The following is a 24,356-nucleotide window of genomic DNA, read 5'->3' on the forward strand; positions in this document are numbered from 1 at the left end:
TTGCCGGCAGGTTGAGTTTCTAAAATTTGTGCTGCTGGTTTAACTTGTTTTTGGAAAAAAAAAAAGTAACTGATTACCAGTAATCAATTAAAGGAAAAAGCAATTGAATTACCTAAAACATTACTGTTTGAAAAAGTAACCAATAACAAAATTAAAAAAAAAATAACTGATTGCAAGTAATCAATTACTTGCAATGCGTTACGTACAACTCTGATGACTGAACTGTGATCTCGAATATATGCCTAACCAACTAGCCAGCCACAACATTTCAAGCATTGAAGTTATTTGCCACTAAATGAGCGCAATGCATGGTGGCACTTGACAATTTTAGTGATGGGCATGCTTGCACTCGTAAGCAACATTTTTCAACTTGGCCACAAAGCACTTGCTCTTCTACGGAGAGTTTTGAAGGTGCAGTGAAATAAGGCAACAAAAAAAAAAAGGTTTTCCCAAACAAACCTCAATCTGTGTTGGGCCGTGTGCATATGTTTTGTCTGTACTGTACACCACTTTTGTGACATAAAAATCCTCATAAAATGCTTGCTATGGACTTCACTACAGGATAATAAAACACATTGTGAAGCTAGGTGGTGATGCACTGTTTCTAGAATATGAAAGAAGCCAACAGCTACAGAAACCAAGGGGCACAGGGTTTTTTTTAAAATTTATTTATTTATTTTGTGGTGTTCATCAATTTAGAATATTACTGAATGTGTTATCGCTTAAAGCTAATTGATTAGAAAAGCAGACGAAAAAACAACCACTGCCGCCGGTGGGATCCGAACCCACGACCTCCGAATTACGCGTCCGGTGCTCTACCTCTGAGCTACGGCGACGGCTGCCAATTCTTCTGCTTTCGGGGGTATTTATGTTTACAAGTAACCTAACCTTGAGAGTGTTCATCAGCGCCACCCACGTTCATAAGCGGCGGACGTAGAACGTCCTGAGTTACCGCAGGTGTGACGTAGAACGTCATCGAACGGAGAGGGTGGAAGCTGCGTGAGAACCCTCTTATGCTTCCTATGGGCTACTAATTTCAGACGAGCGCCATCGTCGGACGCACTTCTCGGCCAAGTCGAATTTCCTGCCCACCTCACGCTTTCCATGTTTGAGAGCAAACTCCCAGCCATGTAGCTGTTAAGGTGCTTGCTTATCATGCTAAAACTGCAATGCTCGGCGACAGCACACGAAAGCCACAACTACGGTGAACTAACACGCTACCACAACTTCCGTGTCTTTGACAGCCACAAAATGCTGGAGCTGGCGATACTGATATCGATATGGATTGCTGGAGCTCGCGGCGCAGAAAAAAGTTGACGACGATGATAATGATGATGACCCGCGGCCTCTGGCGTCATTCGCGAACGGCACCTGGCTGTGCGCGTGCGTGGCCTTCATGATCGAGTGTCGCTCACAGCTGGAGCTGATCACGGAGGCCATGGAACGTGCGTTTCAAAGGTTATTCCCGTGTGAGTCATGGAAAGCTTAGGTGCGGCCTTCACAAAGGTTTTTTTTTTAACACCTCCTTCAGGAAAACGAGGTATGGCCTGTACATGGGTGCGGCCCTTACAGGCGTTTATACAGTATGTCCCAGCCCAGTTTTTTTTTCTGAGTATTTGCATGGAATTAAAATTATTACCTGCCCCTACCAGGCTTGACATCCTGGCACAGATGCGAGGCAGTTGACTGGCAGGCTTCTTGAAGAACAGGATCCACACGCCAATCTTCCCCAGCAGCAGAAACCTTCAGCACATGCTCAACCTGGCTCCACAGATGTGATGACCAAAAAGAACAGGTTCACTTGTGCATCAAGGCAGTGTACAGTAAACAGAAAGAACATTCACACAATTTACAAACCCTGCTTTCACACTCTCAGCATGCATCAAATGCCAAAATCTCAAGACAGCCAACACACAGGTTCACTTTCAGTTAAGAAATATAAAATGCTCAATGCTTCCCTTTGCTCTGTTCGCAACATGCTTCAGTAGACAAAAGTGCTACCTGCCATATGATTACTGATGATTTCTACAGTAAAAGATGACTGCGCTGCACATTTGCACTTTTAAAAAGTATTGCTGCTCCCAATTATTCCTTCTACATGTACAGGGTGCGTCAAAAGTTCCTAGGCTGCATGGTGTGCTTTTCAGAAATATATTCTCGCACTTAAGATACCTATAAAGGTACCAAAGGTCTTTAGGTGAGAATGCTACTGTTCCTGCAACCTATGAACATTTTGAGGTTCGGGTTGTTGTAAATGCCCCCCTACACAGCTCAAAAGCAGATCCAATGGCCTCAATTGATACCCCCTGTACTTAGTGACCTGGAACATAACAGCACTTTGCAAAGATGTATGCAAGAAAGTAGAGCTTTGACTTAGGTTTGTTGCAAGCAATTAATCAAGAACAGAATTTTTCTCTTTTTTTTTTCAGTGCTGGTGCAAGATAACAAAATTCCCGCCATGCAATACAACAGCTGTACTGAGCATTTTTATCATCATGGAAAAGTAGCAAACTCTTAAGCACATGTAAGCATGTCACTCCTCATTTACTGAGATGTTTAACCATTCTACAATAGACAACCTGGATGCAAAACAAGCTGCTGACCTGTCGACGGCACTGGTCTGAGAGTCGCTGGCTGCCCTGAACTGAAGGCCGAGCATGCCTCATTAGACAGTGTAGAGTTTTGCCATTGGGCTCCAGGCGTCGCCGGCAGAAAGCTGCAATATCCTGCTCACAAGAGGAGGCCAGGTCTGGAGTAAGTTGGAAGTTCTCCATAAGGAAGCGGCGATGCTCCAGCATCTCCTGCTGGCATTCAGCTCCCACTGGATAGTCTGCAACAACCAAGCACTAGGCGCTTATATCATGGTTGCAACGACAGGCACAATTACACTATGATAATGTAACATCAGCCACAAGAAAGTATTCAAATCAGATGCATGCCAGATACGAGTAGCATAATTTAGAGAACTAACGTACCACACTCACTGCAAGGTCATAACAAACTTCAACATAAATTTTTTGCTCATGCTAACCAAAGTTACCTCCCTGATACATTAGAAACCAGGTTACAAATACTACTGCCAAATAAGCTACAATGCTTGCAAAGAAGTCAGGCCAAAGGCAGATTTTCAGCCTAGCTTACAACACAGTATTATTTACTGCAATGTTTGACTATTGCAGACCCTAGGGACACAAAACTTGTGCCCTAGTCATGCTCTTCAATGAAGGCCACATGGAAGACCACTTACATACAAATATTTCAGTGCACACTAATAACCCAAGAAAATCAAAATTAATCAAGCACCCTCAAATATCAGATTTGCAGGTCCACATAAATTTGGCATGTAAAAAAAAAAAAAAATTACTCATCATTCAAGCTTACACTAACCTTTGTGTATTGCATTCTCAAGGCAGAGGAGGATCTGGGCCAAGCGAAACTCTCGGCGAGTTGAGGTCTTCTCACGGCAACGGTATATACGGATGTCTTGTAGGCACGCTCCACTAAGACCCTGGCTCACCCGGAAGTCCTGCATTGTCAGCTGTTCCCTCTGGGCCAACTTCTCCCGACACTGCACACAAACAACATGACAGTGACATTCATGAAAAGGTGCTTGGTAGATATGGTAAACTCTCGACTGATTATTTCACTGGACAACCCAGCGAACCATATGTCCCAACATCGAGTCACCAACACCACTCATCTTCAGAGCAGTAGTTATTACATCCTTACTGCACACAGTTGCAAGCCACGTCTACAGCTGTCAAATGCCGCATAAAGTGAATGGTTAGCAATCCAAAGCACAGTCATTATCCTGCCTTTTCTTTTTACACATACGGTGCACCAACATGCCAGTGATGCCAGTGAACAACTACTGTTGGCTCCATTCTCCTGGTTCTTCAGTTGCAACTTGCAAGGCCTGAATGAACTGGAGCATGTGCAAACACTTATACAGTAGACTCGTGATATACTAATTCAAACTCGAATAATTCATACTTTCGGTTAAATTAAACAAGTTTTAAAATTTTGGTTGGCTGGCTATATTTTCAATATATTTTAAAGCTACTTAATTCATACAGAGATTTCTCTTAAATTCGGCTCATTCAAACTTTTTGTCTGCTCCAACGCTTCCAGCGCACGAAAGAGCGGCCACCGAGGTCGCATGCGTCAGGTTTGCAGTGCCACGTGAGCTGGAAATTCAGCCCCTCCAACCGGTTAACTCAAACGCAGTCCGAAGAGGAGCCGTGTCGATCGGACTCGCCCTGTCACCACATGGTTTCGTTTTCTGGGCTTCGCTGGGCCTCGGCCGTGCATCAGCGAGCCAAGTCCGGCTGCGAGCCGGTTCGTACATTAATTGGCACGCTGCTGCTCATTTTTTTTTTCTTTTCAGAAAAAAGATGTCACGCTGTTCCGGTGCAAATGTGCATTCACCCTGCTTCCGTCCATGTGTTCCTGTGTGTCGATAATGTGTGCTCATCATGAGCTGCTCATTGTGTGGTGAAGCCTCCTTACATGGACACCACCACTTGTGAGGAGCTCCACCAATACTGTGCCACACCTGTGAAGGGGGCCGTGGAACTGCTTACTATTTTGGAGCAGTTCTACTTTGATATTCCAGAAAGTTGGCATGCTACACCATGATAAAATTACGAAAAATAATCACTGCTCCGCAGTTTCACTTAAAAGCAGTTGACTATATTACCTAATTTTTATTCAATTAAATTTGCTGTGATGCGAATCTGTTTCTGAAAGTATTTTCTTTTTTTGCAGCGATTCTTCTACTCAACATTTGTATAATTCGCTTGAGGTTTTAATTAATGTGGTTTTAACTCTATTGGGAAACCACTGCATTATTGATAACTTTTTTCAACCACACTTGCAGTAAACACATAACTGCCTTTCACCCATATTTTAAGTTATGCTAAAGCTTTTAGCTACATTTGCATAGAATAATAGATCCAAAATACTATCTGTGTGCATAAGTTTTATGGTCTATGGTTTATGAGGGTTTAACGTCCCAAAGCGACTCAGGCTTTGAGGGACGCCGTAGTGAAGGGCTCTGGAAATTTCGACCACCTGGGGTTCTTTAACGTGCACTGACATCACACAATAAATGAGCCTCTAAAATTTCGCCTCCATCACAATTCCACCACCACGACCAGGATCGAACTCGCGCCCTTCGAGTCAAAAGCCAAGCGCCATAACCACTGAGCCCCCGTGGCTCAGTATGCATAGATACCCAGAAAGCAAATCGCATTTGGTTTTGGATAAACATGCAATTCTGATAATTCAAAAAAAAAATCTCTGGTCCTTTGAAGTTTGAGTTAACAAGAGTCTACTGTATGCTCAAGTTTCTCCCCGTAGTTGCCTTTACTTTCTCAGTTCAAAAACACAACAGGGCTGCATTGTACACATACTCAAGAAGTGTACCTGCCTTCACATTAGCCATCAGTCATAAGGCGCAACAATAAAAAAGCAACACAGTACAAGTACCTTGGTGTAATCAGGGTGTCGAACCGGAACCGAACCCGAACCCTAAACCGGAACAGAACCCGAATTTTCGCCCGGAACCGGAACCGAACCGAACCCATAATTTTTTCGCCATCTTGGAACTGAACCCGAACCGGAACGATTCAAAGGAACCGTTCCGAACCGGTTCGATACCCGGTTCAGCCCCATTTTTTTTGCATCTCGGCATACTTCTTGTTTCTGGACAAAATGAGGTGATCTGGCGCATAGATTTAACCACCCGTAGCTGTCTGCGCTGGGAAGTGCGATAATGGTACCCATTATATGCGACAGCAAACTTACAGGAAGTCTGGGGCCTGGGAAGATGCCTAATTGACGCTTTTGTAATGTACTACCGCCAATTTGTACTTCAGGTTTATGTGAAATCTTGAGCTATTATTCCTCCCCTTTTACATATTTGCGTAAATCTTTAATCAAATTGTTAGCACTGCTCTAACTCAATGAAGGACTATAGACACCAAATTTTTGCTTGCGTGCTTTCTTCTTTCAAACGATGCGTTAGACATTGGTGTACACGGAGCACCGCGTGGTATTTCACCAACACATAATAAATAATTTATATTTGAATTTCTTCATGACCCTGTTTCGGTTTCACTAACATAACGATGGCTGTGACGTGTAGTGGAAATTAGGTCGCGTGAGGTGCAATAAAATGGCAATACAACTGCTGATACGTCGTTCGTTGTGATTATAGGTCTTGAAGCCAGCTGATTTAAGTGCTAGAGTCAGTCAAAACAACGCATCAGTGTTTGTATTAGTTTTCCCGTGCCTCACGTGACCTAATGTTGATTTATTTATTTATTTATTTATTTCAGAATACTGCAGGCCACTGCTTGGCCCAAGCAGGAGTGAACTTACATTGTCACGTAACCAAAAGAATAAAATTATTCAATATTAGCAGCACACGGATACCAAAAGAATAAAACCAAAAGAATAAACTGATACAATGTTAGGAGCGCACGGATACTAAAGAATAAAGCCAAAAGAATAAACTTATACAATATTAGCAGCACACGGATACAAAACATACATACAAGCAATATTAGCAGGTAAGTAGACGATTTAACGCATCAGAAAAATTTTCCGACGAAAAAGCAGATTCCGGTACCGAATTCCAATCTCGCACTGTTCTAGGGAAAAAACCGTATATAAAACTGTGAGTTTTGGCGAAAAGGGGAGTAAGTGAATGTTCATGAACGTTCCGAGTCCTTCTCACTAGAGGACGCTTAATGCACTCCGTAAGCTTCAGTTTATTTTTACCTGTTAAACTATTAAACAATAATACCAATCTATTAATCTTTCGGTGGATTTCTAGTGTAGGAATGTTATTTGACATCATTAGCTGGGAGGGAGAGTCTTCCCTTTTGTATTTTCCGTATATAAACCTAACCGCTTTCCTATTGACTTTTTCAAAGACCATTATGTCCTTTTCCCTGTACGGGTCACACACGACTGAAGCATATTCAAGTAAAGACCGCACACAAGTTTCGTAAGCCAATTTTTTCATGTGTGCAGGGGCAGATTTTAGCTTTCTTCGTATCACAGCCTTTCTTCACAGCCTTCGTATCACAGCCTTTCTTAGCTTTATTCACATCACAGCCATCATTCGGTTGATGAAACCGGGACAGCATAGAAGAAAAAATTAGTTTCTAAATTATTTAGGGGCAGTAGGCGAATACCACACGGTTATCCATGTGTTCTAATATCTATGGCGTCATTTGAAAGGAGAAACACGCAATAAAACTGGGTGTCTCCCGAGGCCCGCTAAGGGTCTCAGGAAATCAGAGGAATGTCACCTTCGCAGGCTGCAAATTTTGTCTTTCAATAATCCAGCTACGCTTCACGCCATTGAGCCCGAGTCCTTTTCGGCACAGTGCAAATTTTGTGGCCAGAAGGCAAACTTGTACCACATGGTATGGGCTTGTCAGAAAAATGACAGCATTGAGATCATAAATCAGCCAACGCGGGAGGGCTGGGAGGCGGCCCTGTCCAGCTCGGACCTCGAGGAACAACGAGCCCTCGTCGCCAGAGCACGGGCAGCGGCTTTCACCAACGGCGTCCCGGACTAGGGACCCGATCAGCCTTCCCTTCAACTAAGGCTTTGTGGCTTTAATAAACGTTTTCATCATCATCATAGTCATTTAAGCACTGATTGAGAATGCCTTCCTTTTATTTTCGTCATTTCTCACGAATAGATGAAATATTAGCGCGAGGATCCAACAACGTTGTGATGGTGGTTTTTCCTGTCTCACTTCTTGATGGACACCTCAACCGTGCCGTAAGAGAGGGAGGAAGGTGGGAGTGAAAGAAAAAAGAGAAACAGGTGCAGTAGGGGAGGCCTCCGGAATAATTTCTACCAGCTGGGGATCCTTAATAGAGAGCAACTGCATAGGTTTTAGAAATCGACGATCGAATAAGGGCCGAATGTGTGAAATTTCCAGGTAAAGTATGCGAAGTCCTTTTGGCCTAGCATTTAAAACGCTGACGTAATCACCAATTAAAATTGGGACGGCCTTCAAGCTTCTCCGCAGCGTACAACGCTAAGTGGGGGACACATGGTGACGTCATCGAAGGTATCGGTACATTTCCACCGCATAAACGCCTGCTTTGAAGAAAAAAAAACCAATGCCACCGAAGGCAAAGCCCGCCGAATGTTGTTTGGCCGCGTCCAACGAGGCACGGCAGGGCGTGGCTGACGGCAGCGGTAATTCGAAATCATACCTTCCATTACGTCACACTAAACTTCCCCGCGCTCCTCCATTGTTTTGAAAAGTGCAAAATTTAATCGTCGATTACGTCCCTATTTTAAATGGTAGTGCAAAAAACTTAGCATGTTTTACCTACAGCCTATATAGATTTGAATCCTTGAGTATCTGGATATTCTCAAAAAGTGGAGCAGTTGCCCTTTAACGTGCACTGGCATCGCGCAGCACACGGTGCCTTTTGCGCTTCGCCTCCGTCGAAACGTGTCCCCGGGGGCCGGGTTCGAACCCGGATACACTGAATAAGTAACCGAGCGCCGTAACCACTGAGCCACCGCAGTGGGTAGTGCAACATATACTTTTGTAGGCGCTCATTGTCTCAGACAGCAGGTTCTAAATAAAACCCCTCACGATGCAGGGCAACAAAGAAAAAAAATGGCTCAATGACTGTGGACCTCGGCTGCTGATTCTAAAAATACAAAAACCAGCATGCTCTGTCGCACGCCGAAAATCCCCAGCTGATCTCCGTTAATTTGGAGCCCTAAACTACACCGTCTATCCTATAGCCTCAATATCTACTCGACACGTTAAACCTGCGATATTACTACTAGTATTACAAAAAGGAGGATGTATAAATTGGCGCAGCTTCTTTTTTTTTTTTTTGGAATCCGCATATTCTTGTTCGCAGCGACGGAAATAAGCAACGAAAGGCGGGTTTTTGGCAACGGTGGAGATGCACTAATAAGAAAAAAAAATTAAATACCGGATAATCAAAAGGGCAATGCGGAAATATATGCGCTCGCTGGCATGCGTTAGTCATCACGCCCAGAAAGCATAGCTGCCAGAAAGGGGTTGTTTGTTGTTTTGAAAATAAATGCGTGAAACAAATTTGTGGACAAATGGTGCACGCCAGATTAACCACACTTAATCACTCTATCAACAGCTCAAAAAATTCTGTTGATGCAAAGGTTCCCTTTGATAGCGCCCCAGGAAAAGTCTCAAACATTCAATGTAGTGCAAGTATATCTCCTTCCTCGCACAATGCTGCACTTGCAAGAATGCTGCAGCTCAACGTCGCAACAAACATGTGGCCAATTTCTTTGGTTTGGTTTGGTTTATTGGATTTTAACGTCCAAAAGCGACTCAGGCTATGAGAGACGCCGTAGTGAAGGGCTGCGGGAATTTCGACCACCTGGGGTCCTTTAACGTGCACTGACATCGCACAGTACACAAGCCTCTAGAATTTCGCCTTCATCGAAATTCGTCCGCCGCGGCCGGGATCGAACCCACGTCTTTCGGGTCAGGAGCCGAGTGCCGTAACCACTGAGCCACCGCGGCGGGGCTGTTGACATTTTGTGTCCGTGCAAAAACGAAGCGTCCTCAACCCATCCAAGCGTGCGTATTTTATGATACTATTTTTATCAGAAGAGACCAGGTTGACGACATCATAATAAGTCAATGTCGTAATTTCTTACTGTACTATAGTGAGAAGCCACGATTAGCTGTGTTCTTGAAGATACTGAGCTATATGGGTTCGGGATATATAACGTGAGTCACAAAGGTGATGTCGAATAGGTGATTTAAATAAAATATGTTTGGTAAGTTCTGCAAGTTAGGGAGAGCCTGTGCTCCCACGAGGCTCTCGTTGGGCGGCAGATGGGCGGTGGAGGGATTCTCGCGCATTTTCTTACCATTTAGTAAAGGAGGGGTGACTGGCAAGTCGGTTTCGGGGCGACGGAAAGGTGTCCGTCTGTATGTAGGTACCGATACATGGCAGTTTCTTTTCTCAGTAGTGCGCGGGAACGTAGAGGGCGCGTGCGTCCGCAATCCTGGGGCCCCGTAATTACACTGCGTACGAGAAAGTCCCAACTGACTCAAGCTTCAAAAGAGACCTATTACTCGCGCAACTGGGTCTCCCAAATTGCTCAAGCAGGGGGGTCTTGTAGATAGAAAACCCACCGGCTTTTCGGCTTACACCTCATAAGGTGGATTACAGCGTATACATAGCCGATTTTCATCAATTTTGAGTTCATTTCATTTTGCGGCTCTTGCCGTAAATTCGTCTTTGCTGCGGACAATAAGTAAAATGGGTAAAGTGAGAACATCTCGCATTAAACAATTTTTCATGCTTAATTAACGCAGTAAACACGACAAAAGAAAGACGGGAGACGACACGAGCGCTGACTAACAGCTGGTTATTTTATTCTGGCAAAAGTATATAAAGGCGCAGGGCTCAAGGAACAACCCTAAAAAGAGAAGAACAGAGGTTAAAACTTAAAAACCATACTGCGCATGCACACCACAGTTGAGTCATGACGTTTTTTTTCAACGAAATTCTAAGACTGTCTTCAATAATAGACAGCAATCCGCTATCTCCTGGACCTCACACGGTTGCCAAGAAAGCCTTACTCCTTATCCACCAAATTGATAGATGGTGAGGCAACACACTCATCAGCTTCCTTCCTGGTCATATAGGCCTCGACCAACTCCCTACTTATGCAAACAGGGTTAATAACACGACACTTGTCTTATCTACGGGGTAAGCAATCGTTGCACTCGCTGGAATGCAAAGCCAAGTTGTACGACACCGCTACTTTTTTACCTATCTGTGATGTTCGAACAAATGCTCATTGCTTACCCATTTAGAAAGACAAGTCTCCTGCTTATTCACCCAGATCGAATTTGTAGGGACATGGTGGAGGCCTTTATGATCAGGAAGGAAGCAGATGGGCGTGTTGCTTCACCATCCGTCAATATGTAGAGAAGGAATCAGGCTTTCTTGGCAACTGTGTGAGGTCCAGAAGATAGGGAATTGCTGTCTACTATGAAATATAGTCTTCGTATTTCGTTGAAAAAGATGTCATGACTCGACTATGCTGGGCATGCGCAGTATGTTTTTTTAGTTTTAATCTTTGTTCTTCTTTTTTTGCATTGTTCACTGCGTCCTGCGCCTTCATACACTTTTCCTAGAATGTAACAACCAGTTGTTAGTCAGCGTCTGTGTCGTCTCCAGTCTTCCTTTGTCCTGTTTACTGCGCTGCTTAAGCATGAACTCTTACCAGCTAGCCCAGTTTTATGTTCTTGTAAACAAATCTTAGCATTTTTTATTATGTATACCGATGTGCCAGAAAAAATGAAAACGCATAGCAGGGTTGACAAACTCATCTGCGTTCAATTTTTTTTTGTCCTGAACCCGTTTGAACCCGTTTGAACCGGTTCGGGACGGTCCGAACCAGTTCGAACCGGAACGAAATGGCCCTCTGGAGCCGAACCCGGAACTGAACCCGAAAGGCGTGAACCCGAACCTGAACCGAACCCGAAAAAATGCCGGTTCGACACCCTGGGTGTAATGAATAAGCTTAACATGGAACCTACAACTGCAGCTACCAACCAAATCAAATACTCAGTTTTGCCTGCCACACAGCAAGCTGGTTGCACATAACATTACTGTGAAACTGCAATTTGTATTTGAGGAATTTGTAAGATGACTGACTTCGAGATTTTAAGTCATCTTCTGTATATTAACAGAACTTCATGCATCCAAGCCAGCCACAACACAACAGCCACCGTCCACGTGACAACAGATTTTCGTTTGCCTTCGGTTCTCACGGCAAATGCGAGACTCACCTGTTCACTCATCTCCCTGCTTGAACGATGGCGCAGAAGGCAACGATAGATTCGGCCTTCACCTGAGGCGACGTGTGGGCACAAGCGATCTCTATCTTCCTGGCATGCAAAAAATAGTGGCCGATCCAGATGGAAATCCTCCCCCTGGAGGCGGGCCAAATGCAGTAACTCGCGACGACAGTTGTCTTTAAGCTGGTTAACTACACGTGACAGGCACTCAAGTGTTGCTCCCTGTGAGTGGCGCTCCTGCAAATGAAGGCAAAAAAACAGAACAATAATAAGAAAACAGACATCAATGAAAAGGCATAGTGCCTCAGGAAGCACCTGAATGCGCTACTGCTATACCACTAAATATGCTGAATTTAGCAATACGACCTCAACCTATACCAGAAGAAAAAAAAAGGCTATGTGACATGGTGTCAGATTTCACATAACAGTAGAACATTCTTCTGTACAGATGCATAGTTTTATTAGTGTTATCAGATGTAGTTATTTAGTTTCTTTGCTCATCACTCTTCACCCCTCAGCACGAAGCTTATATGAAAGGAATGCAGCAAGATTGAAAACTGAGCAAGCTGGAATGTGATGTGCACGATACACAAAAAGAACACATGAATGAGTCCTAGTTTGTGGCTTTATATTTTAGTATTAGGCTTTTTTGGCCTGTTTTCTCTTTGAAATATGGTGGATATATCTTAAATCCTTACAGAGGAGACTGGTCATGTAAAAAATGCAGCACCGAGTCATTACAGCAATATTTGTGTCAGCAACCTCAATACTGTCAGTACTGTAGTGGTCTGGCACACGGCACACGAATGCAAGTTGGAGCTAATATGCCAAATGTGTACTCTTAAAGAAAGTGATAATTTCTTGCTACCTTTTCTAGGGTACATTGTGTGCAGCACTTGACCATGTTTCCACTACAAGCTAGTGCTGCATGCAAACACTATGAGATAATGTGCATGGGCCAAGGAAAAGCAGATCAGCACATCTCCACCCCCTTCTCGATGCTTCTGCAATGGCACGAATACATGCCGGTTCCACAAGTGCAGTCAAACACTTCTACTACGAAATGACCTGTTTAATGAAGAAGTCAACTTGCCCTGGCCGGCTGCCTATTCTAATAATGTGATGTGGACGCCTCTATAACAAAGACTATGACAACAAATTTGCCTATTTAATGAAATGTTCATGCATTCCAGACCACATACTTATCATGTTATAATGAACATGCATGCAAGGCATGATGGTTCCTTCGGTGATGATTCCATGCTAGCAATGCGCGACTATTCAAGTGCCATGAGGCGCCGCAGTGTCACAAAGTAAAAGCAGCCCACGCTGAGAGCATCCCCAAAAATATCTCTCTTCTCCATGTGCGAAGCGAAGGCCACATCCTGCAATCAGAGTTGTGGTCAATAACACCATATGGCACCGCAGGGAGCAGGCCATGTGCGAGCATACACATTGCGAGTGCCTCCTAATTTCACTGCTCACTAGAACAGAACATGCATCTCTGGTCGTCGCAGTTCTCCTTTCTCATCAAGCGCTTCAGCCACATGGAGGCTGCGTACCGACTGACTGCGACTAGTGTTCGGTTTTAATGGGGTTTGTAGCAATGCTTAATCCTAAGCTGTTGTCTCTGGCACATCAAAAGACACATGGAGAGGACACAAACATGTGCAAATCACTGGAAACAACAGCAACAACACAGCTGGCGAAGAGCATGCACGAGCCATACAGCAGCCCTTCGCCCAAACCTCGCAAGCAAACAGAGAGGATGAGCCGGTCGTAGATCCGAGAATGGTAATGATCCATGAGGTTATAGAAACATTTGACACTGCAATTGTTTCTTGCATCACTACCAGACCCTCCGACAACATACGCCGATGAGATTGGCAAGATTAGGTCATTGGTATTTGCTTGGTTTGGTTTGGTTTATTAAGGTTTAACGTCCCAAAGCGACTCAGGCTATGAGGGACGCCGTAGTGAAGGGCTCCGGAAATTTCGACCATCTAGGGTTCTTTAACGTGCACTGACATCGCACAGCCCATGGGCCTCTATCATTTCACCTCCATTGAAACGCAACCACCGTGGCCAAGTGTGGCATTTGCATAGTCTGTGAGGCACACTATTAAAAAAAAAAGTTACCGGCTTCTTCCAACAATTATATGCTGTAATTGTTGGGCAGTTATGCCCTTGCACTTATGTTTAGCTCCGGTGCCGTATCACAGAGCTTTCAAAACAAGCACTTCAGTGCTGGATCCTTAAATGCAGCAAAGAAGGTGATCATCTTTTCCCTCACCCCCTTTTTGTTCAGTCTGCTCAGGCGTCGATAACTGACTGGGTTACGGTGGTGCCACAGAATTTCATCAAGCATCAAGCAGTTTCCTCAAAACTCTTGAGGAAGTGCGCCGAAAGGTTCAGTTTCTGCATTGGCGCGGTAACTTACTGGCAAGCATTGAAATCCTATCAGCAGCGCAACATGCGGGTATGCATAGCCAGAGCTCCGTGGTGCACTGTTGCTGGGCTATACGAAAAACAAGTATTCGACAGTGGCTTGACGTGTCGGGGCTTCTCAACACATGCAGTATATATGCGCTGTTGGGAAGTTTGAAAAACAAGTAACTGCAATCAACTGTACTTTCTACTTGGACACCGCTGCTCTTGCCACAAGCACTTAGCGCACACACGCATTGGGCTCACTATACTGCAGTGGTGTCGAAGGTGCACCCACTCTCACTGAGCTCCGATCCCTCTCTACCTCTTATCTCTGCAACTATAAAAGAACCCTTCACTGGAAAACATGAAGAGGAAACCTCAGCTCCTAACTTGAGCACTGTGGCCGCGAGAAGCCGGCAACGCGGTCAGCAAACGTGCACCAGCGTGGGAGAGTGCGGCCAGCGAACCCTGCTGATGCTTTCAGAACCAGCCGCAAGAGGAATTTCAGTGGCGCCCCTACAGGCAGTGCTCACGGAGTATAGAGGCATTTGACTACAGAGAACGAAGGGCAAACCGGTTTCTTATGGTAAGAGAGACAACTGCTCACTGACAGCAATGGGCGTGGGATGAAAGGGCCACCATGAGGTGGCTCAGTCTCTCTAGCCTTAAAAAGACCAAGCTGCCTGCCTGGATTAGCCCCTGGCCACGATGGCTCTCAAGTGGTAAAAAACAGCTGCTACCATAATAAGCCTCCTTCCCAACCTTGTTTGCAAAGTGAATATTTCTCTAACTTATGCCCGTGTTTTTAACATTATGTTGATGGCCATCACTAACGTACTCTGCTGTTAGCCTATTCCACACAAAAACCACTGCAGCTGTGACTTGTAGCTCCATAGGTTAGGAACATGGGGTAGCGATCAAGATATGATACACAAATGGCTTGAATGCTAGGCCTCCAGGCTAGCCACATGCAGTGTGCCCCATGAATGCAAGTGCTACACTCAATGAGTCACTTTAAATAACTACTTGTTGTGCACCCTATTCAATCATGTGCTCACCCACCAAAACACACTTTGTTCCTCCACTATAAAGGTACTGTAATTTGTATATTAGGTTCTATGGCTACACATATAAGTAAGCCATGAATAGCATAGTATGACATAGCTGCTGCAGATTTTAAAGTGCCTGAATAAAAATAAGTGAACTGGCACTTGTCTTAGTGATACAGAATGTGCTGTGCAATTTATGAATGTTGGTGTTTCACTTTCCAATTTTTCTGAAAGTCAGATGAGAGGTCGCAGTTTTCAAATTTCATGGTGCCTAAACAGGTAACACTACTAGTTTCACGTACATTATCAACACATTTGTTTGAGGTGAGATTTAGTGTTCCATGTGAATATCATGTTGTTTTTTTTAATGTTATAATGAGTATGTATGTATGAGTATCTTGCATTAGTGCATTAGTGCATTGCATGTATGAGCACATTTACAAGTATTTTTGTAGTGTCCTACATGTATCAGTGTACATAATGAGTATTATAATTGGTCTATTATGCATTGGATAAAGGCTGTTCGCTTATCTGTCATGAAGAGGTACTTTGATTTTGATTTCATTTTTATGTAAGCCGTGTTTCTAGCTTGACTTCCCCGTTCCGCTCACAAGCCAACTTTGATTGCTTAAGCGGGCTGGAAATGGCCCTGTAAAATACTGATACTGATGAATAAAGCATTATTATTATTATTGCTAAAATACGCGAAGTTCTTCTGCAACTATATTTACAACAAGAGAGTGTGGCTCGGAAAGCAATGGCCACTTACAGTACAGCTAAACAATGGCCATGTCATGCATAAGGCTCGTTTACGAGTACGAGAACAGCACACTTGCCGAACCAGTCACACTGCACTCACAGCCTTTACTACAATGCTGTGAACAAGTTGCCAGATGGCTTATAGGTAAGCTGCAGAATACAAATTAAATTTGGCTGGAAACAAAGTTAATCTCCATATTCCAGCACATTAAAGAAAGTTCATGCTTACATCGGAGCTCTTTGGTATCCGACCACAAGTGAAGCGATCAATGTCCGGGCCGCAGGCATCCGTGAATTTGTATACAAGCCGGTAATCCGAAAACACCACCGACTGCATGCGCTCTAAGAAGGTGTGGCATTCTGGTTCCGTTGCATTCTCACTGTGATCCATGAGGCAGGCCAAAAGCTGCCCCTTTTCTCCTGGTACACACTGAGGAAACTGCCCAGAGAAAAATGGAGAAAATTTGCAGATACATATACTTGTGCCAAAACACAACCAAAGAGAAACACCTTGAGACTAATGACAACAACACAAACATAGGAAAATGTGATCATATAAGCGTACACTATATCTGGGATGATAACACAATAAATGCGAAGCATCCCACCCATGGTAAAAGAATCACAGCATTAAATGATTCATTATTACAAGGGGCACCATTAGTCAGATAGCACCCTATATAAGCATGCCGAGAAACTGAAAACAAGGTAGGTGTCGCACCATTTCCATCAGTCGTCGGCAGAACTTTGATGCTGCATCATTAAAATGGTTGTCTTGAGTAATATCACGGCGATATTTCCAGAGTACCTGAAATAAAATACCAAAATAAAATTTGTAAGAGGACTAACACAAAGTGACCACCACTCAGACATATCAAAGCTATAAGCTTAGTCAATGAAGAAATGTAAACAGCAGCAGATTCCCATCAGGAACTAAGGCAGCCAAAATACTAGCAACATAACATGTGCAGGCCTGATAACCACTTCAATGCTGCTCCTAAGCATATGCATGGATAAAATGTGTACGCCTACCCCAAACAGAGAAACTCTTTATACACATGGGTAGAATTACACTATACAACTGAGCCACATGCAGCATAACCTTAATAAGATGATAACCTCTGGCTGCTTTAAAAACATATCTGCAGAGATGATGCCAGCGTTTAAAAAGCAAAAATGTAATTACATCTCTCTCAGTCCTCCAGGAAACTTGCGAGCAAAGGTTTTGCTATCAACTACACAGTGGTGAAGAGAGATGAGGCAACAAAGTGCCTGTACACTTCATTCCTCATGGTATCAGGAAACAAAAATCTAAGTCTGCAGTGGATGCGAGTAATACTCGGCTTAAACACAAGGGCCCTACAAGGAAATTATGCCATTTTTAATCCCTAATATGCACTGATTCGCCCTCTAGATTCACAGAGATGTGATGGAGCCCTTTTCACCAGAGCTGCACAGCCCTCAGCAGATTTCCAAACACAATAACAAGATGGAAAAAAGGCTAGCATCAAAATAAGAAAAAATACACTGAATTCTACTCATGGGTTTGTCTCCGCCAGTTAGTACCACATGCCAAAAATGAATAACAAATAATAGCAACTATGGGCAGAACACACTGTTGGGGACAAAAGTCTCCAGGACGCGTCATCAGGAACTGACACTGACAGCAGTGGCGTAGCCAGAAATTTTGTTCGGGGGGGGGGCTCATGATGCAGCGCGGCCTCCTCATAGAATTTGTGGAGGGATCAAACGCAAGAGTAATAACTGTGTTGCCATTGACAATGCCATTGCGTATTAGATAATGCTACCCACTGTCTAGACAAGTGAAATATGCATTTTTTAAATAAAAGAATGTATTCGTATGTCTTAAAAATCGCGGCAGACATAACTGATACTAATGCTTTCATGTTCTTGCGTATTTAATAAATATCACACGAAGTCTAGAACTATATCAATCCGAAACCAGCAAAGCAGTGCAAGCCGCTGATATCAAAAACGTAAAGGCTATGAAATGAGCAAGTAGAGGACAAATATATTAAGGAATCATTTACGTTTAAGAATTTGCATTTTTGTAGATATGCAACAGCCAGGGAAAAATCTCAATGACGCTGTCCTTCCTTCCAGTGTACTGTGCAGCAGCAGCTGTCACCGGTCATGTATTGCGAGTAATTTCACCGAAATTTTAGTCGCAACAGCGAGCATATGTATAAATGAGGAGCTCTGCAAAATATAATTAGAAGTGCGAAGATAAAATGGAGTAATAGAAATGCGAAGATACTACTTGGTAAAGGACAAAAAAGTGTTGCTGGAAATAAAGTCACCATGTATACACAAAACCTCGCAACAAGATATTTAAATACACGTATGTCTCCATTAAATCTATGTATCTAAGAAAAAGTCACCTTATATAATGCGTCAATCAAGGCAAATAAGCATCTTGCGCAATCACAGATAGTAAATTTTACACACAGAAAGGCAGACGATCTGGGCAAGGACAAAACTATGAGAGCAGAAGTCGCGATATGTACTTGGGCCTGCTGCGGTCGGTGACAGTTCGAAAAAATTTCAGGGGGGGGGGGGGGCTGAAGCCCCATAAGCCCCCCCTTGGCTACGCCCCTGACTGAAAGCTCTGTGATTAGCCGCTGGCTGGAGGTCACACTTGTCAAGGTGAAAGTCAGACTAGTGTGCTGTGATGTGTGCTAGTGATAGCAGGTGATCACTAAAAAACATGGCAGCTATTATGTCCCGCAACATGTCCCGCATCCTGGAGAATTTTATCCCTCATAAAACATGAGAGACAAGCAGCTTGTGCGCCACTTGGCAACTGTTTGGTTTGTCCTTCTGTCCTTGAACGCCCCATTTTACCCAGAATAAGTTGTGCCCAATTCCAAATTGAAAAGCATATAGCTTCAGGGGCAGATTTATGAGCAACTCTAGGAGAGAGCAATCTCCTTTCCAAATCTGCCCCTGTATACCTAGAATTCTTTCAAATTTTTTTTTCTTCTAATATTCAGCAGGTAAGCAATGAGCAGTAGTCAATCAGTATAAATTTGGCACAAATCAGGGTCATGAGTTGGATTTGAATTGATCTCTTTGGAGACTTCAATATTTCAAAAGCAATTGTTTAAAAGTCCTCTTTTGCAAAACAGCCTCACAGCCCTTCAATAGAAAAGCAAAAGGAACTGATGAAATATATTCATTGGCTTGTTTTTCTGTTTAACCTGTTAAGCAAAACTAAATTATGGCAACATTTCGTAACACCACCTACACTTCTGTAGTCATAGTACTTGAACCTCGAAACAAGTGGGCCCTGCAACCACCTTTATTAGTGCTTATAGCATTCCCGGCACATTCACAGTTGAAAATCAGTCCTAGATTAACATAAGCAGCCAAAGTTGTGAAAGTCAAGCCTGTTTATGTATAGAGCCTACCCCCATTTTGGGATAAAAACTTTTGCAGATTTTTATACTATAAGCAAGGTTTACAGACAAAGGGTAAACTCAAATTCAACTTATACGCTGGGTTTTAATAAGCACAAGTGCTTCCATGAGGTGTGTGAACATCAAGGAGAAGAAAAAGAATGTGAGGTGTGGGGTTTCCAAAAAGCAAGAGCTGCAAGGGCCCAAGAAACATATCCAAGGACCCCAGGGATTCAAAGAGCCACTGACCTTGATGTAAAGAGAAAAACAACTAAGCACTGCTGAGGCAAAGACAAGTTCCACAACACTGAGGAAAAGAAGTAAATGTCAAATGTTTTTTATGGCTGACTGGGACCAAGGATACAGCCTCATGTCAAGTCAGACTAAAGGTGCAGCATGTTCTGTGTGTCAACAAGTAGTCAGTCAAACTTGTGTACACTAAGGGAGTCATGCAACAAACTTCAAAAGCATAATGCATCAAGTGCAAGGAATACAAAAACAACTCGGAAACAAAATGATGCTGCAGGGTAATGTGACACATGAGAGCAACAAGGGAACTTACATGATGGCAGGCCTCAGACAGCCCTTCATCCTCTTTCCTCTGTTAGAGAATCACCAAAAGAAATGTACAGTTAACAATGTAATAGATGGAAAACAGAAGAGATACAGACTCAGGCCATGTGAACGACCTTCCAATGCACCCCTTACTGCCACAATGCTGAAAGTGTCAACAAAAGGACAGAACAGGCCAACCACGAAACACAACATCACTTGATACAAGCTAAATGCATCGAAGGTGTTTTTGTCCACTCAAAAAAAGCAATACTATTCCTCAGAATGTACAAGAGTTTAATCCAATGCACAAGCAAGCAAAATTCACAGCACTCAAAGTTGGCACAGCTACAAAACAGGCTGCCATACAATAATGCGGTAAACATACACAGGCATTCCTGTTTATATTTATACTTTTTACTTAAGGGCTTTTGTTCCAAGTTTTATATTTTTTTTGACATTGGGGAGACGGCGGGGGTATAAAAACTGGTGTTATATTTTTGCTGAAAAACATAGAAACTTTGTTTTCACTCTTCTGCTGTTTGGGTTCCTTGGGGGTTATTTTTAACACTAAGAGAATGAACCATACGGATTCAGTTTGTTTCAAGACATAAAATATTTAAATTCTACATAGAAAATATACAAGTTAGGTGACATCAAGGAAAAATTTACTAGCACACACATGTGCTTTCTTTTTTTGTGTTTAATAACCTTTCTTTGCTTTCCTTATTACTACCATAGCATTGAATTCTTGAACTTCCAAACCACTTAATGTATGCTGAGAAAACATGCATACTGAAATGCACAATTACTTTACAGCACCATCAGTTAGCAATGGGTAGTGTATGACAATGATGTAAATCTGTATTCTGAGGTCTCACTTTTAATGTGAATTTTTGAATCTCATTCGAAGTGAAGCCTTACCTTGAGTGAATAAAAATAGGTTAAAAGTGGGCGACAAGTGGCAAAGAATGAATTGTGAAGTCCTTTCAGAAACAGGCTTACGATAGTTGCTGGTTTCTAAAGCTCTGCACACTGACAAAATACGATTTGGAAAGGCAGTTTGTAGGTGGGAATTGGGTTTGGTGCAACCTTGATAAGAATTGCTCAGGGTGCAGAAATCAATGGAAACAGTGTTTTACCTGAAAACAAATGGCCCTATTAACATTTCCTTGAAGAAAACTAGTTAAAAACCTGAAGACGTGAGAAAACAAAATAACGAAAAGGCCTAGTATCCACTAGCATTCATATTCAATATTCTTGTGCCAAATATGAAAGCACAATTCTGCAACTTGAAAATAAAACAAATGGCTATTTTCACTATTGTTGAAGATTATTCTTGAATGATGGAGGTTACTTTTCTTGAATGATAGACAAAGTAAGTCTTAAAATATACTTGAAACGGTGTCTTCAACAATTTTCTCGGACAAGGGCTTTTACGTATTGAAATTTATACAATTTAACAATACTTGGCACCTGGAGAAAAATAAAAAGGTTGACATCTGTTCATACTTACAAGTTGTCCACCTGGCAGCTAGCTAGCAACTTAGGTTGTAGTTATTTCAACTAGTATTAAAACTAATGGTCTATCCTGAGGCTGACATATATTTCAGATGATTTCCATGTCACTAATAGGCATAACATTTCAAAATGAATACACCAATTCCCATTTCATTGCAAACCCTTTTAACTTATACTGCACAGGGTTTATGTGCACACGATGCTAATATGCCATTTCTATCACAGTTAAATGTGCCAGATTGTAGCAATACTAGCATAATTCTCCCATTTCTTTTCTATTAAAAAAAAAAGAAAGCTGCAACAAAAATATTTTGAGTACAGATTCTACTCGCAAATGTCATCTGCCACACAAATACTGAACTACCTCATATCTCATTGCAAAGGGAGCAAAATCACACAATGATGAATTGAATGATATCATACTTGGTAAAGTGTGAAGAACAATTCTTTATCCCTACTCCTGAGCTTCAGTGCTCTAAGCTGATTTTGCTTGCCCAATCTGATCGGATCTTGTCATTGAGCAGGTGAGCTGCACTACCACACTACCTGCTTAACAACATGTCTGACTCAATCCCTGAATTACAGCAAGAAGATATCAATACTATCTCTCACCAACAATTATTTAAGATAGCGACAAAATCCTTAGCCCTTTTTTTGTTTATGTGATCAATGCTTCGAGGCTTTATTTTGCATGTGCCTATAGTACGCCTAATGTACTGCCAAAAGTCCTTTGCACTGAGTGATCCTCGGGTGCAGCCACACTGCTAGCTGGGTTGCTGTGTGCACTTGGAACTAGCACGGTGAAAGTGGTAGCTGAGCCAGTTTGCAACAGCCCAGAGAGGAGAAGTTTAAACATCCTCCTTGCCCAATAGAAACGTACCATAGGACACACCTGAAAGCCATCTAGTGGTTGTTTTGGAAAGTACGCTTGGAACAGCAGTTGCCCCTCATTCATTAGTTGCTAAGAGGATAGCTGACCATTGCGGCAGCAATTTTTAGTTTTTTCCGGTCTCTGTCTATTTCTTACACTCCAGTATGAAGTAAACAAGGTGCACCCTTGTGAAAAGTGGGCAAATTCATGAGGCTGCAGCCATCAAGGAGAACCCGATCCATATATATGCCCCGTGCCCCCTGCAGACGAGCACAAAATAGTCAGCTACAACGTGAAGTCCAGCTCCACTGAGTTTGCTTCAAAGATTGACTGTTCACTTTAAAAGTTATTCACGTTCTTTAGTCGCTTTTTTTTTTTCATCTCATCTGTGCATTGCAAGAGCCTTTCATGTATGCACAATGCCGCACCTCAAGCCAACGCAAACTATTGTGCCACCTACCTCAGCGTTGCGTAAAGATCACTCCCTAATATACTACTTCATAAGTAGAATTCACTGAACTTATCTTTCAGAATGCATAGTTTTGCTGGAAGATCATCACAGAATCAGCTGCTTCAGCATACCATAAGGTTTATTTGTACACACTGTGCAGCATGTACAGTCATAAATAATAAAATGCAGAATATACTAACTGTGAAGCAGCCATATTATTATGGCTGTTTCACCGTCAACATATTCCGTGCTGGATATAGCGTAACTGCTTTGGTAGATAGCCATAAAAATAGTAAAAATACTATTAACAAGTGTCACGCAGTGTTAATACACGTACTGTCGTTTGGAGCACCGCATTCCCTTCGTTGACCCTGTATCCCACACTAATATGGCGCATTTTTACTTTGCACACAAAACCTTTGAAAAGCACCTTCAAAAGGGCCAGAAAAAAATTACTGGCGGTTTAGCATTGCAAAGCACAAAATATTGTGCGAAAGAACAGTTTTTTTGCAGGTGGACACCACAGCCACATATCTGAAAGCGCAACTGAGGTGTTGTGCAAGATTGTGCAAGATTCTTCATTGTCAATGTTAATGACTATAAATTCTCTCCAAAGCACGAATCAACCATCTACCTCTCTACTTCCACGCCTGGCATTTTTAAATGCAAGACAATTTATTCCTTGTCTCTCGTTTATTCCCTTACACCATAGAGAAATGAAATGCTGACGCACACAAAGTTGCTACCATCGACCAATAAGCATGAGTTTATCCCAATATTTTAAAAGAAGTGCGATTCTACCTACGCTGCCAACAGAAGAAGTCCTCCGTAACACCGCCATACTGGATTACTTTAGGTGGCCTCTCTCTAGTTCATGAAAAATGCCAATACAAAAGTGTGGCTTATACCATAATGATTTGAGGTAAAGGGTTATTTATTAAGGAGTGCGATTTATACAAGGATGACTTATAAGCAGAAAATATGATATCATAAATATGGCAGCAAAGCGGCATTATCAAATTCCAGTCTGCGAAATGGGGTACTAGAATTATTCTATTCCTCTAACTCCCCAGAGCAGAAAATGGAAGCCAATCACAATTCCTGAAATGATGACAGTGCCATAAATTTATTCAGTTATGGCACACAGGTCAAGACTGCAGAATGGCAAAAGGCAACTACTTTTTGTCAAAATTGTACAACACTTAGGTGTATAAATTCTTTGAACAAGATGAGTGCACAAACAATGCGAGCAAATTAACATGCCACATTTACTTTCTTCTGGCATACAATGAAGCAAGTTTCGTCTGAATGCATGCACTGTAGCAAGCAAAAGTCTGGAAGCCATGAGAGTGCCATCCAAAATGCATGGCAGAGCATTTTGACATACCAGTTGTAAGGTGCATGATGAATGCTTAGCCACAATGCCTAAACAGAGCAGCA

At 42.7% G+C, this 24,356-nt stretch overlaps 1 protein-coding gene across 3 annotated transcripts in view; it reads right to left on the reverse strand.

Annotated features, from left to right (window-relative positions):
• Positions 1-24,356, reverse strand: part of Glg1 (Golgi apparatus protein 1) — a 77,917-nt gene that overhangs the window by 50,444 nt on the left and 3,117 nt on the right. For all 3 annotated transcript variants that reach the window (XM_089580438.1, XM_089580436.1, XM_089580437.1), the window contains 7 exons: positions 20,084-20,122; positions 16,824-16,910; positions 16,332-16,541; positions 11,856-12,101; positions 3,388-3,568; positions 2,604-2,830; positions 1,640-1,761 (listed from right to left, as the gene is read on the reverse strand). In XM_089580438.1, coding sequence (XP_089436564.1) covers positions 1,640-1,761; positions 2,604-2,830; positions 3,388-3,568; positions 11,856-12,101; positions 16,332-16,541; positions 16,824-16,832 — 995 coding nt within the window. In that variant the 5' untranslated portion in view covers positions 16,833-16,910; positions 20,084-20,122. The remainder of the gene's footprint in view (positions 1-1,639; positions 1,762-2,603; positions 2,831-3,387; positions 3,569-11,855; positions 12,102-16,331; positions 16,542-16,823; positions 16,911-20,083; positions 20,123-24,356) is intronic.

This window comes from Amblyomma mixtum, chromosome 3 (assembly GCF_055824585.1).
Source record: "Amblyomma mixtum isolate Tamu chromosome 3, ASM5582458v1, whole genome shotgun sequence".
Lineage (NCBI taxonomy): Eukaryota > Metazoa > Arthropoda > Arachnida > Ixodida > Ixodidae > Amblyomma > Amblyomma mixtum.